Source organism: Triticum urartu, chromosome 5, assembly GCF_003073215.2.
Source record: "Triticum urartu cultivar G1812 chromosome 5, Tu2.1, whole genome shotgun sequence".
In the NCBI taxonomy this organism is placed as follows: domain Eukaryota; kingdom Viridiplantae; phylum Streptophyta; class Magnoliopsida; order Poales; family Poaceae; genus Triticum; species Triticum urartu.
In genome coordinates this window covers 466398472-466412272 of record NC_053026.1, presented here as the reverse complement: position 1 = coordinate 466412272, position 13801 = coordinate 466398472, and the positions used below count along the sequence as shown (strand labels likewise).

Sequence of the window (13801 nt, the reverse complement as noted above, 5' to 3'; positions counted from 1 at the left end):
AAGGCTGCATACAACGGACAGAGATCCAGTGCCTTGCCCACAGCAAGGCACGGCGTAATTGGCGGCCAGTCAGCCATTGGATCAAGGGGAGCGGTTCAGATCGAATACTGTAACGCAGAACACTGTACAGGGACTATAGACCGAACACTGTAGATGGGGTACTATAGACCGAACACTGTAGAATTGCCACTGTTCACGCAAATCTGACCGTTGATTCTGGTTTGGACGATGCAGAAAGGGGGGCCAGTCACCGTACTGTTCATCGGTGCCTTGCTCACAGCAAGGCACTGGATCTCATTCCGCATACAACGCCCGCCATCCCATCGAAAATGAAGCCCAAGCCCTCGCCCCTGCCTCCAACTCGGGCATGAAATCAATCAATAGAGCACGCCATGAATACAAAAAGCAAATTACGCAACTGCCGTTCTGGAATATGTTCACGGGCATGAGATTGATATGATCTTGCCAAATGACAGCCACAACAACGAGTGTAATGATTTAATTAGAAAATATGGAGTATAAATAAAGAAATTTGCCATGAAGCCTAACTGCAAGCACTGACAGCGAGAATTTACATGCCACACGAAATTCAAACAGCTTATATAGAAGGCACAAAACTCAAAACACAAAATTAATATTTGTCGGAAAAATGGATGTATGTATGTACTTCCTCCGTTTCGAATTACTTGTCTTGAATTTGTCTAGATACGGATGTATCTAGACTCATTTTAGTGCTAGATACCTCGGTATCTAGACAAATCTAAGACAAGTAATTCGGAACAGAGGGAGTATGTATCTAGATGAATTTCAGTTCGAGATACATCAATTTTTATCCATTTCTCTGACAAGTAGTTTCAGACGGAGGAGAGTATAAATAAAGAAATTTGTCATAAAGCGTAACTGCATGCACTGACAGCGGAAATTTGTGTGGTGAGGATATGCGAAATAGCGTTACATGCCACGCAGAATTCAAACAGCTTAGAAGACACAAAACTCAAAACACAAATATCGGAAGTACTAATCAACTTATTTGATTGAGATATATAGTTCTGGATAGCTGCGCTCACTTGTTAAGTTTCCGGTTCAGAGGGATCGATCAGTTGACTCATACGTCCAGATTCCAAAGCTAACATTCATTAAACGATCGACCTCCAATGTCATAAGATTGATACCTCCATGCATATCCTAGCAGAGCATGGTAGCCATCCCTCGAACCAAATCAACCAGCAGGCCTAAGATACCAAGTGGAGCCGCTGATGGCAATCAAAGTTGAGGCGTATGGATTTGTGCTTGACCATCTGGATCCCACCATCAGCAATGTCGCTAAGCCCCGCCTCCAACCCCGTCAACACAGCAAAATTCTCCCTTACCAAAGCAGGCTCGTCGTCATCATAGACGTCGTATAGCCTGGCAACGCAGAACCTGCCATAGTCCACGCGCACAAGGTAGGAGGTCACCACCTGCCACTTGTCAGGGTTAGCATCAAGCTCTTGTTTCCATTCGCAACACAGGGCGGGTACTGCACCATCCTCAGCAGTCGAGAGGTCTGAAGCACACACGTACTGGTTCTCTCGCACGGTGGAGAATCCAAGCCAGCGGCCCAGCTCAGGCACAAACTCAGCAGGGCCACGGAATGGGAGCTCCCAGCTGCCAACATAGCTCCACTCGTGGCTGTCCGTGTTGAAGGAGTAGGTGCCAATGCCACTGGCAGATATCCAGATTTTGTTGCGGACCACCGTGCAGGAGCGAATTTTGTAGGTGCAGCTAGGCTTGTACCCAGGAGCCTCCACATATGGTGGCGGTGGAAGAGTGTGCCAGTGCCATCCGGGATAATCAACAACAGGACCAGCAGGAGATTTGCCGTTGATAAGAGCTTGGAAGCAGGGTTGATAGGGAAGAATCTTATGAGGCTTGTCAGGTCGCCTCTCGATGAGGTATAGGGCATCACCTAGGTTAATCGGAAAAGAGTTCTCCATCAATCCCCTGAGCTTAGGCATGCTGCAGATCTGGTTCTGGCAGGTGTCGTAAACCAGGACGTTTCCTTGCTGGTCTGTGCTGAGTATCTTGTCCCTGTTGTAACCAAAGGGCATGAACTGCATGTCCCAATTAACTTGCATGGGAGTGGAAACACCAAGCGAAAATGCAGATTTGGGCAGCTCGGCTTCTTCCAGCTTTAGAAGCGACAGCGGGCATCCGTTCTGCTTCTTTGGTTGGAAGAGACTTGAAGATTTGATGCAGCGCACCGTGTAGGAGCGACTCTTGCAGGTTTCCAGAACCAGATTAACAAACTGGCGCTTCATCGTCAACCTCGACTGCGTCTCACTCGGGACTTCCTACTATTGTCGTATGGACCAGTAAGATTTGGCTGGCGCCCTGATTCTGAAAAGCAAAGGACATAATAATTATTTATCCTCCCCACGTCTCCTATTATTAAGAGTTAGGAGTGGATTAGATGTGTAGAAAAGAGTACCAGAACTGTGCAACTCCAGATCTAAGTACCCCTGCAGCAGGATGTAAAATATAAGGGAAAGTAACAACCATCGGGCTCCAAATTACCTACACTTGTCCAGATTAATACAGTTCTAAAGCGAGATCGCCTACACAGAAAGATTTTGCTCAAAGAAGAAACAAATCAGTGTATTACCATTCCACGAACCGGGCGGCGGAGATACTGTATTATCGAACAACGACAGGGCAGCCACAAGGCGAGTTGGAGAAGAGGTTTGCCTCGGGTAACAGGATGGATCGATCTAGACCGGTCTGGAGTAAGGGCGAGAGTTGCGGCATCGGCGCAGTAACCTAGATTCCTCTGTTTTATATCTATATCTATATCTATATTTATACCAATATAAAAAGACCTAAAAAGACAGATTCAACTGATCTCGGCCATCGAACTAAGTCAATCCAAAGACCTAGACTATTTCAATGGCGAGCATTAAATATGTTCAACATGCAATTAATATCATATCAAATATTACACTAATCACAGAATTAACATACAAATAATAGCATACCTCTCCTAAAAATAGCATACCTAATATTCGCATGCAATTAGTATATTACCTAAATGTGCGTTGCACGTGCGCATTAGTAGTAAAAAAGAAAAGATGCAGCCGCGAACTAGGGTTCTCTATTAATATCTCCAAACATGGGCCGGACATTCGAGCCGTCTATTGTTTTCGGCACTCATGGGCCGGCCCTCCGATCGTGCAGGTTGTAGCAGCATCTCACCTGGACCTCGCCTCAGCTGTACACCCGTGAACCATGCTACGCTTAGGTTGTGTTTTTTTTTTCTTTTTTTTGGGGGGTGGTGGGGGGATACGCTTAGGTTGTGTTGATTGTATGATGTGCGTGCGCGTTAGGCCTTGTACAATAAATCAGGTTTTCCTGAAACACCGGTGCCTATTTTTATAAAAGAGACGTCTAATTAAGCGTCTGTCTTATACAAATAAGCACTGGTGCTTATGAAAAACCTGATTTTTTTTTCTAAGCACCTCTTCTAAACACCTTGCATTGTACAAGGCCTTACGATGCCGCCGCTCACCACCCATTCGATCTGAAGCTTCTCGCTAACCATTTTCCTGTGATGGCTCAACTTCCTAAACACCGCAGCCTACTGGGTTTTTGCTAGTTTTTCAAAAGTTCATGGAATTAAAAATAAAGGATCCTAAAGATATAGTGAAGTAAAAAAATCGAAACATAAAAAATCACAATTTTTCAAAAAATAAAAAGTCATGATTTTCAAAACAATCATAAATTTTAAAAAATGCTCATGAATTCAAATATTCTTCACGAACTTGAAAAATTGTCATCATTTAAGAAATGATTGTAAGCAAAAAAAAGTTTGTAAATTTGTTAATGGTTCACAAAATGTTTGTGAACTAAAAACATTTACAAATTCAAAAACAAATTGTGATTTGTTAAATTTTAAAATTGATGGACATTTTTAAATTCACAAATAATTTTGAAAGTTGCAAACGTTTGGCAGAAAGTTCAGGAACACTTCTTAAATTTCGGGAACCATTTTCAAATTCTTGATCTTGTTAAATTCATGAAAAAATTCTCAAATTTGTAAAAATGTATTCTAATTCATGAAATTTTAAAATCCACGAACATTTTTCAAATTTGGAATATATTGTGGAATCAATGAACTTTTTGTCAAATTCTCAAACATTGTGCAAACAAATTTTAACATTTTGTGAACAAATTATTTACACTCTGAGATATTATCCATATACCTGAATCTCTACTCCTAATGTCTCACTTGGTAGGCTAGCATCCACATATTTTTTCGTCTTCCCTCTCCCTACGCACGCACTCAAAAAAAAAACCACCCCGCACAAAACGAAGAAAAACCTATACAACTCCGCTACTCTCGATCCTCTCGAAGAACTCCCAGAATAGCCGCCGCCGCCAATGTACGATCTTCCTGACGCAACTGCACGAGATCGCCGCCGCCAACCTCATAGAGTAGACGCCGCCGACCTCACAGAGAAGACTCCGCCGGCGACGTCCGGGATCGACGTCTCTCGCTGCCGCCGACGTACGGGATCACCGCCACCGATCTCCGAGATCGGCGTGTCTCACTGCCGCCGCGGACGTAAGGGGTCACCGCCGCCACCTGCGCTAAACCCAGGGCAGGGCGGTTTCTATTGGAAATGTTGCATGGAAAACAAAAAAAATTATACGCACACGCAATGATCTATCCATGGAGATGCATAGCAATGAGGGTGAGAGTGTGTTTGTCAGGACCCCGATTCCAAGTCACACCGATCTAGCCGGTAACACCTCATATCACTTTGCGGCCTCACGCACGGTATTTCCACGGGTGTCGCCTTACCATGGCCCAGGACCGTTTGCGCCTTTTGGCTCACGTATATGATAGTGTCGCTAGCATCCATATGACAGAGAACCCGGGGCGACATGACTAGCCGTGAATCCAAAGTGGCACTAACTTACAGGGACAGGCATACATGAATCAACATCGAGCATGTCGGTCAGCAGCGTGCGAATCCGGGCTATGGCACTGGGCTAACAGGACTCCGGTGAACCGGGCTGTAGCAGGCTAGGCAGGACTCCGGATGTCACCGCGTGACATTTCCCCGAAGGGACAGACACAGGAACGAAGTGAATCACATGCCGGCCAGTCAAGTGTTCCGGAGCAGTAGTGCTGGGCTAGCAGGACTCCGGTGAACCGGGCTGTAGCGAATTACTATGGCTCATGGACGCACAAGACTACATTTCCCCATAAGAGAGGCTACCAAGGATAAACAACTAGGTTGTCGGATCCCACACATACCAAGCATTTTAGTCATACACACAATATGCTCGATATGTGTAAATACAACATGGCATCACAACAAAACTCTACGACTCAAAGTATTTATTCAAAAGGCTCCGAGGAGCGAGATATTACAAACATGGGTATCATGACCCAATAATCATAGCATACAAATCAAAGCACATGCGGAAGCTTAACATGTCTGGGTACAGACATCTACAAATGAAAAAGGCTGAGAAGTCTGACTATCTACAAGACACTGCCGAGGGCACAAGATCATAGCTGAGGTATCAAGCTAAACGTCGAAGTCCACACGGAACTAATAGCGAGACTGATGTCTCTCTGCAAAACATAAAATAGGCAAACGTGAGTACAAATGTACCCAGCAAGACTTACGTCAGAACTAACTACATATGCATCAGTATCAACAAAGGGGTAGTGGAGTTTAACTGCAGCAAGCCAGCTTCGACTCGGTGGCTATCTTAAACTACGACTGCAAGTAACTCTTTTGAGGTGGCGCACACGAGTCCACATATTCACCATATCAATACACCACTATGGATCCGCTCCCGTCTCCCTACGAGAACGCCATCCATAGCACTCACGCTTATCTTGCGCATTTTAGAGTATCCACTTTCACTTGTCTATGAACTATGCAAGGGGTCCAAGTTTCCATATCCGAGGAATCCGGCTATTCGAATAGATAATGATAACCTTGCAGGGGTGTACTTCTTCACACACGCTCTCACCACTTATCACCATATACACGTCATGTATCTCGGCAACCTTCAAGCGGAAGCCTGGCGAGGGTGTCGGCCACGACCAGACTAACCACACAAGTCTCTAGTCCAGGTTTATCGCCTATTCAGGTTCCATCCGCGAGGAGATCCGGCCAGAGTTTCGCTCACAGCCCCAAACGATGTGTGCAGGGTTCCCGAGACACCAAACGGGCGCCCGGTACACCGTGCCACGGTGTATCTACCGCATCATAGCCCACCCCTAGGGTCAGCGCTACGCACGGCCGCCAACACATATCATATAAACACTAGAAACTAGTTGCAACTCCTGGACAAAGGACTAGGGCAGTTAATAAGTCGAGAGGGTCAATTAAGGATCCCAATGAGTGGTAGTAGCTGTTCATGGATCACCAACACAGAACTCAGTTTCTGAGTTCGGTTTCAATGAGACAACCCACCATGTACTCCTACATGGCCTCTCACCGCTACCTTTACCAAATCATGTTCACACACTTAGCTCACACACAGTAGGGCATGTTCATCGCCATTCCAATTCATCCCCGATGAATCAGGCCTGACTCAACTCTAAGCAGTAGCAGGCATGACAAACAAGTATGAATGAGTAGGCACACCAGGGCTCAAACAACTCCTACTCATGCTAGTGGGTTTCATCTATTTACTGTGGCAATGATAGGTCATGCAGAGGAAAGGGGTTCAACTACCGCAGCATGTAACAGTTGAATCGTTGTTGTCCTAATGCAGTAAAAGAGAGCAGGAGCGAGAGAGCGGGATTGTATCGGAATGAACAAGGGGGGTTTTGCTTGCCTGGCACTTCTGAAGATAGTATAGTTCTTCATCGGTGTCAACGATCTCATCGTTGAAACCACGTCTATCGAGAGGGGACAAATACCGGAAACAGAGAAAGAAACACAATCAATGCAATGCACAATATGATGCATGATCATGACATGGTAAAATGAGTGTGTTGGGCTAATGCAACTACAACCAGATGGGTTTGAGCTATTTTGAATCAAAGATTCAAAGTTCAAGCTCATTTGTGATCTTAAATAGTGCTTTATCATGTTTTTCACTAAACAGCAAGTTAAATTGTTTAAACATGCATGAAACTAGTACAGATGGATAGATTGGATTTTTCTGATCATTTTTCATATATAAATCTTTTCAATCCGAGTTATAGATTATTTTCTATGATTTTTAGAAGTTTTGAACATTTTCTGGAATTTCCTGATTATTAATAAATCTAGAAAATGTATTACTGCATCAACATCAGGTCATGCTGATGTCAGCAGGTCAATAGGGGCTGGTCCGGGTCAAACCTGACCAGTGGGGTCCACTGGTCAGTGACTCAATTAACTAACAGGGTTAAATAGGATCAACTAATCAAATTAACAGGCACTGGGCCCACTATCAGTGTTAGAAGTGGGGTAATTAGTCCTAAACTAAACGAGTCAGGGGCAGGGCCCACATGTATTGACCCCAGGGAGGTCAAACCCCGGGTCGAACGGGTCAAACTCACCGGCGTTGAGTCGCTGGCGAGGTCAGCGGCGGCGAGGGGCTTCGGAGAACCCCTTTGGTGCACCGTTCGGCACGCGGTTGGGCTCTGCGGGATGCTGGCGAAGCGGCGCATTGAACGGTGATGGGCTCCGGGCCTGGGGTTGCCGGAAACACCGACGGCGAGCAGTGCAGTGGCGGCCGGAGCTCGGGCCCGCTCGGGTTAGGTGCTACGGCGCGCAAACGCGTGAACTAAAGCTCGGGGGCTGCTCTACGTGAGGCTGCTAACGCGTTGCACACCGGCGCATGACCAAATGGTCACCGGAGTGTCGCCGGCGTCGAGCTTGTGCGGCGGAGCGTCTCGGCTCCGGTGGAGGAGGCGGCTAGAGCTCGAAATCGGGCATGAAGTTAGGGGGAAACGAAGCAGGGGCTCACATGGAGTCGGTAGGGCGGCTCAGCAAGCTCGGGGAGGTCCGGACGGCGGCGGAATCACGGCGGCGATCGTCGGGACCCGAGGATGAAGATGACATCGATGGTGGCACTCCGAGGGCCTTCCAGTCGCGTGGATCGGCGGGGACGGCGTAGCGGATGACGGCGGAGCTCGTGGGCCGGTCGAGGGAGCGAGGGGGATGCGGTGGACACGGTGGCAGCGAACAGCGGTGACGGCTGCGCTCGGTGTACTCGGGAGAGAGAAACAGAGGAGGGGAGGAGCACAGGGAGAGTGAGAGGGGTCGGGGGGTTGCGTGGCGTCGCGGAAGACGTCCAGGGCGACGAGGGGATAGCCAGGTAGGAAGCTGCCGGCGTGGCACGCCGCGGCGCCGTGGCTAGCTTCTCCTATGCCTTCTGGCGAGAGGAGGAAGACAACTGGCAGGGGGGTGGCTGGGCTGGGCCGGCTTCAACAGCAGGCCGCACAGGTCGGCTGGCCTCTCTGGTGGGCTGCTGCTACAGGTAAGAAGCCCAGGTGAGTTTTTCTGCTCTGTTTTAATTTTTGTTCTGTTTTCCTTTATTTATTTAAACTTGCCACTGTTTAAAATTTAGAACAATCAAAACAGTGCCAAATATCCTCCAAGTATAACTTATGTTGCTCATTGGACATTTCCAAATGCACATAAATTATCACAGAGCATTTAAAGACATATCCATATATATATTTGAATATATTTTCAAATTCAAATAGAATATTGTTTTAAATTCAAAGACCAAATAATTTCTTAAAAATGTTCCAAAATTTTGGTTTGGTATATAACCCTTGCCAAAATTCTCAAAACTATTTTTAGGGAATTTTGGATTCACTAAATGCAATTTAAAGGGTTCTTGCCCTTCTTTTAAAAGATTTTGAGGCTTTCAAATTCCCTCAATTCAAGTTTCTTTAATTTAAACATGATGCATGCTCACGGATGCAACTATTACACTCAGATATTCTAGGGCTGTGACAGTGTTTACGTACCCTCGTAGACCGTAAGCGGAAGCGTTTCACAACACAGTTGATGTAGTCAAACTTCTTCACGCTTCAACCGATCAAGTACCGAATGCACGACACCTCCGCGTTCTGCACACGTTCAGCTCGGTGACGTCCCTCGCCTTCTTGATCCAGCAAGATGTCGATGTAGTAGATGAGTTCCGTCAGCACGATGGCGTGGTGACGGTGATGGTGAAGTGATCTCCACAGGGCTTCGCCTAAGCACTACGAAAATATGACTGGTGGTGTAAACGGTGGAGGGAGGAGCAGCCAAGGGGGCGCCCAAGTAGGGGGAATCCTACTTGGGGTCTCTCTGTTGGGGAACATTGCATAGGAAACAAAAAAATTCATACGCTCACCAAGATCCAGTCTAGGAGATGACCATCTACGAGAGGAGAGATTGGATCTGCATACCCTTGTATATCGCTAAGCGGAAGTGTTAAGAAACGCGGTTGATGTAGTCGAACGTCTTCGAGATCCAATCACGATCCGTCCCGCGAACTCCCGATCCAAGTGCCGAACGGACGGCACCTCCGCGTTCAACACACGTACGGCTTGATGACGCCTTCACCTCCTCGATCGGCGAGCGATGGTGAAGTAGTAGCTCGAGTCCTCCAGCAGCACAGCGGCATGGTGGCGGTGGTGGTGGCGGAATCTCAGCAGAGCTTTGCTAAGCACTACGGAGAGGAAGAGGGATGCGAGGGGGAGGAGAGGCAGGTCGTGGCGTGGAGATGTGCTCAAGGGTGCGGATACCCTCTCTTACCTCTTTATATATAGGGGAAGGGAGGAGGGGTGGCGCCCCTAGGGTTTCCCCTAGGGGGGTAGCGGCTAGGGCAGATGGGATCTCCCTTAGGGTGACTTGCCCCCCAAGCTGGGTGGAGGGAACCCAAGAGGGGCGCCCCAACCCTCCTGGCTATGTGAGATGGGGTGAGGGGGTGCTTAGCCCCTTAGTGGGCTGGTTTGCCCCCTCCCCTTGGCCCATGGGCCCCCCAACACTCCCCCCCGAAACCCCTTTTGGTGACGCTGGTCATCACCCGGTACCCCCGGAACAATTCTAGACTCCAATACCCTTCATCCAATATATCAATCTTCACCTCCGGACCATTCCGGAGTTCCTCGTCACGTACGGGATCTCATCCGGGACTCCTAAAAACCTTCGATAACCACCATAATGACTCAACTATACTTATATCGTCACCGAACGTTAAGTGTGTAGACCCTGCGGGTCCGAGAACTATGCATACATGACCGAGACACCTCTAGGTCAATAACGAATAGCGGGACCTGGATGCCCATATTGGTTCCCACATATTCTACAAAGATCTTATCGGTCGAACCTCAATGTCAAGGATTCAGCTAATCCCGTATGTAGTGCACTTTGTCTATCAGTATGTTACTTGCCTGAGACTCGATTGTCGGTATCTCCATACCTAGTTCAATCTCGTTACCGGCAAGTCTCTTTACTCATTCTGTAATACAAGGTCCCGTGGCTAACTCATTAGTCACATTGCTTGCAAGCTTCTTGTGATGGTGTATTACCGAGTGGGCCCTGAGATACCTCCCCGTCATACGGAGTGACAAATCCCAGTCTTGATCCATGCCAACTCAACAGACACCCTCGAAGATACCTGTAGAGCACCTTTATGGTCACCCAATTATGTTGTGACGTTTGGTACACACAAGGTACTCGTCCGGTGTCAGTGAGTTGCATGATCTCATGGTCATAGGAACATATACTTGACATGCAGAAAACGATAGCAATAAACTTTGACACGGTCATATGGTACATTTATAGTTTGGGTCTTGTCCATCACATCATTCTCCTAATGATGTGATTCTGTTATCAAATGACAACTCATGCTTATAGTTAGGAAACCTTAACCATCTTGGATCAACGAGCTAGTCTAGTAGAGGCTCACTAGGGACATGTAGTTGTCTATGTATCCACACATGTATCTGAGTTTCTGATCAATACAATTCTAGCGTGGATAATAAACGATTATCATGAACAAGGAAATATGATAATAACCAATTTATTATTGCCTCTAGGGCATATTTCCAGCAGTCTCCCACTTGCACTAGAGTCAATAATCTGGTTCAAATCGCCATGTGACTAACACTCACAGTTCACATCGCCATGTGACTAACACCCAAAGAGTTTACTAGAGTCAGTAATCTAGTTCACATCACCATGTGGTTAACACTCAATGAGTTCTAGGGTTTGATCATGCCATGCTTGTGAGAGAGGTTTTAGTCAACGGGTTTGCAACATTCAGATCCGTGTGCACTTTGCAAATCTTTATGTCATATTATAGATGCTGCTACCACGCTCCACCTGGAGCTATTCCAAATGGCTGCTCCACAATACGTATCCGGATTGGTGTTAAAGCTTGCATCGATGTAACCCTTTACGCCGAACTCTTTATCACCTCCATGACCGAGAAACATTTCCTTATTCCTCTAAGGATAATTTTGACCATTGTCCAGTGATCCACTCCTAGATCACTCTTGTACCCCCTTTCCAGATACTTGGCAAAGCACACATCAGGTGTGGTACACAACATGGCATACTGTATAGAGCCCATGGCTAAGGCATAGGGGACGACCTTCGTCCTTTCTCTTTCTTTTGCCGTGGTCGAGCTTTGAGACTTACTCAACTTCACACCTTACCACTCAGGCAAGAACTCCTTCTTTGACTGATCCATTTTGAACTCCTTCAAAATCATGTCAAGGCATGTGCTCTGTGAAAGTCTTATCATACGTCTTGATCTATCTCTATAGATCTTGTTGCCCAATACATAAGCAGCTTTACCCAGGTCTTCCTTTCAAAAACTCCTTTCAAACGACCCTTTATGCTTTCTAGAAATTCTACATCATTTCCAATCAACAATATGTCATCCACATATACTTATCAGAAATGTTGTGGTGCTCCCACTCACTTTCTTGTAAATACAAGTTTCTTGCAAACTTTGTATAAAGCCAAAAGCTTTGACACTTCATCAAAGCATATATTCCAACTCCGAGATGCTTGCTCCAGTTCATAGAAGGATTGCTGGAGCTTGCATACCTTTTATCATCCTTAGGATCAACAAAACCTTCTAGTTGTATCACATACAACCTTACCTCATGGAAACCGTTACGGAAACTCTGTTTTGACATCCATCTGCCAGATTTCGTAATCGAAAAATGCACCAACTGCTAACATGATTCTGACGGACTTAAGCATCGCTATGGGTGAGAAAGTCTCATTGTAGTCAACTCCTTAAACTTGTGAAAACCCCTTTGACAGAAGTCGAGCTTTATAGACGGTGACATTACCGTCCGCATTCGCTTTCTTCTTGAAGATCCATTTATTCTGAATGGCTTGTCGATCATCGGGCAAGTCCACCAAAGTCCATACTTTGTTCTCATACATGGATCCTATCTGGGATTTCATGGCTCTAAGGATGGCAATTTTACCCATGGACATGGACACCCATGGATATCCGACCCGAATGGATAGGGTTTGGATATGCTTTTGTGCCCATGGGCAGCGCCCAAAACCCGACCCGATTGCTCGTGGGTAGGGCATGGATCTAATGTTGTGCCCATGGGTATACTCAAACCCGACCCGATAGTATGATTTAATGGGTTAAAATCTGTTATCCCTACCCCACAGTCAAATGTCCCACTAGAATTTTCCACTTTGTTATCTAAAACATGCAAAAGAAATTGCATAATCCTTGTCGTAACTTCTATTAGTTGACATTCAATCCCCTCCGTAACATACTACAATGCACCTTCCCTTATTTTTACCACCTCGTTAAATGACTCATCATTCTCATCTTTTAGAAAAAACTAAATTATATTAGGTTGTTAGTGGACGTTGATTTGCCATGAGTTGATGTTTACCATAAGTGAAACCTAGCCTACCATGAGGTGAAGAACAGAGAAGCTTATGTTAACATTGTGCTATGTCTTATTTATATGTCTTGAGAGGACCCAGTGGATATCCAGTGGGTATGGATATTCATCGGGTTTGGACATGGACACAAATTTTCACCCGTGGATTTTTTCATGGGTGGGCAAAGACTGTCTTCATGGATATGGATATGGATTTTATATTGTTCAACCCGATCCAAACCCGACCCATTGCCATCCTTACATGGCTCCTAGCCATTTGTTGGAATCTGATCCCACCATCGCTTCTCCATAGCTCGTAGGTTCACCGTTGTCCAACAACATGACCTCTGAGACAGGGTTACCATACCACTCAGAAGCAGTACGTATCCTTGTCAACCTACGAGTTTCGATAGTAAATTTATCCGAAGCTTTATGATCACTATCATTAGCTTCCTCTTCAACTGACGTAGGTGTCACAGAAACATCTTTCTGCGTTGCGCTACTCTCTGGTTGAGGTAAAAGTTCAACAACCTCATCAAGTTCTATCTTCCTCCCACTCAATTCTTTCGAGAGAAACTCTTTCTCGAGAAAGGACCCGTTCTCAGCGACAAACACTTTGCCCTCAGATCTGAGATAGAAGGTATACCCAACCGTCTCCTTTGGGTATCCTATGAAGACGCATTTGTCCGTTTTGGGTTTGAGCTTTTGCGGCTGAAGCCATATGCATCGCAACCCCAAACCTTAAGAAACGACAGCTTAGGTCTCTTGCCAAACCATAGTTCATACAGTGTCATGTCTACAGACTTGGATGGTGCACTATTTAAAGTGAATGCAACTATCTCTAATGCATAACCCCAAAACGATAATGACAGATCAGCAAGAGACATCATAGAACACATCATATCCAATAAGGTGCGATTACGACGTGCA

The 13801-nt window shown here is 46.1% G+C and overlaps 1 protein-coding gene across 1 annotated transcript; it reads right to left on the bottom strand.

Annotated features, from left to right (window-relative positions):
• Positions 1 to 899: 899 nt before the first annotated feature.
• On the bottom strand, positions 900 to 2782 carry LOC125556312. Its single transcript, XM_048719065.1, has 3 exons — positions 2645 to 2782; positions 2471 to 2556; positions 900 to 2379 (listed from the first exon to the last, which is right to left on the bottom strand). The coding sequence occupies exon 3, from the start codon at positions 2298 to 2300 to the stop codon at positions 1233 to 1235; it is 1068 nt and encodes a 355-aa protein (XP_048575022.1). The 5' UTR covers positions 2301 to 2379; positions 2471 to 2556; positions 2645 to 2782; the 3' UTR covers positions 900 to 1232.
• Between the last annotated feature and the right edge of the window lie 11019 nt (positions 2783 to 13801).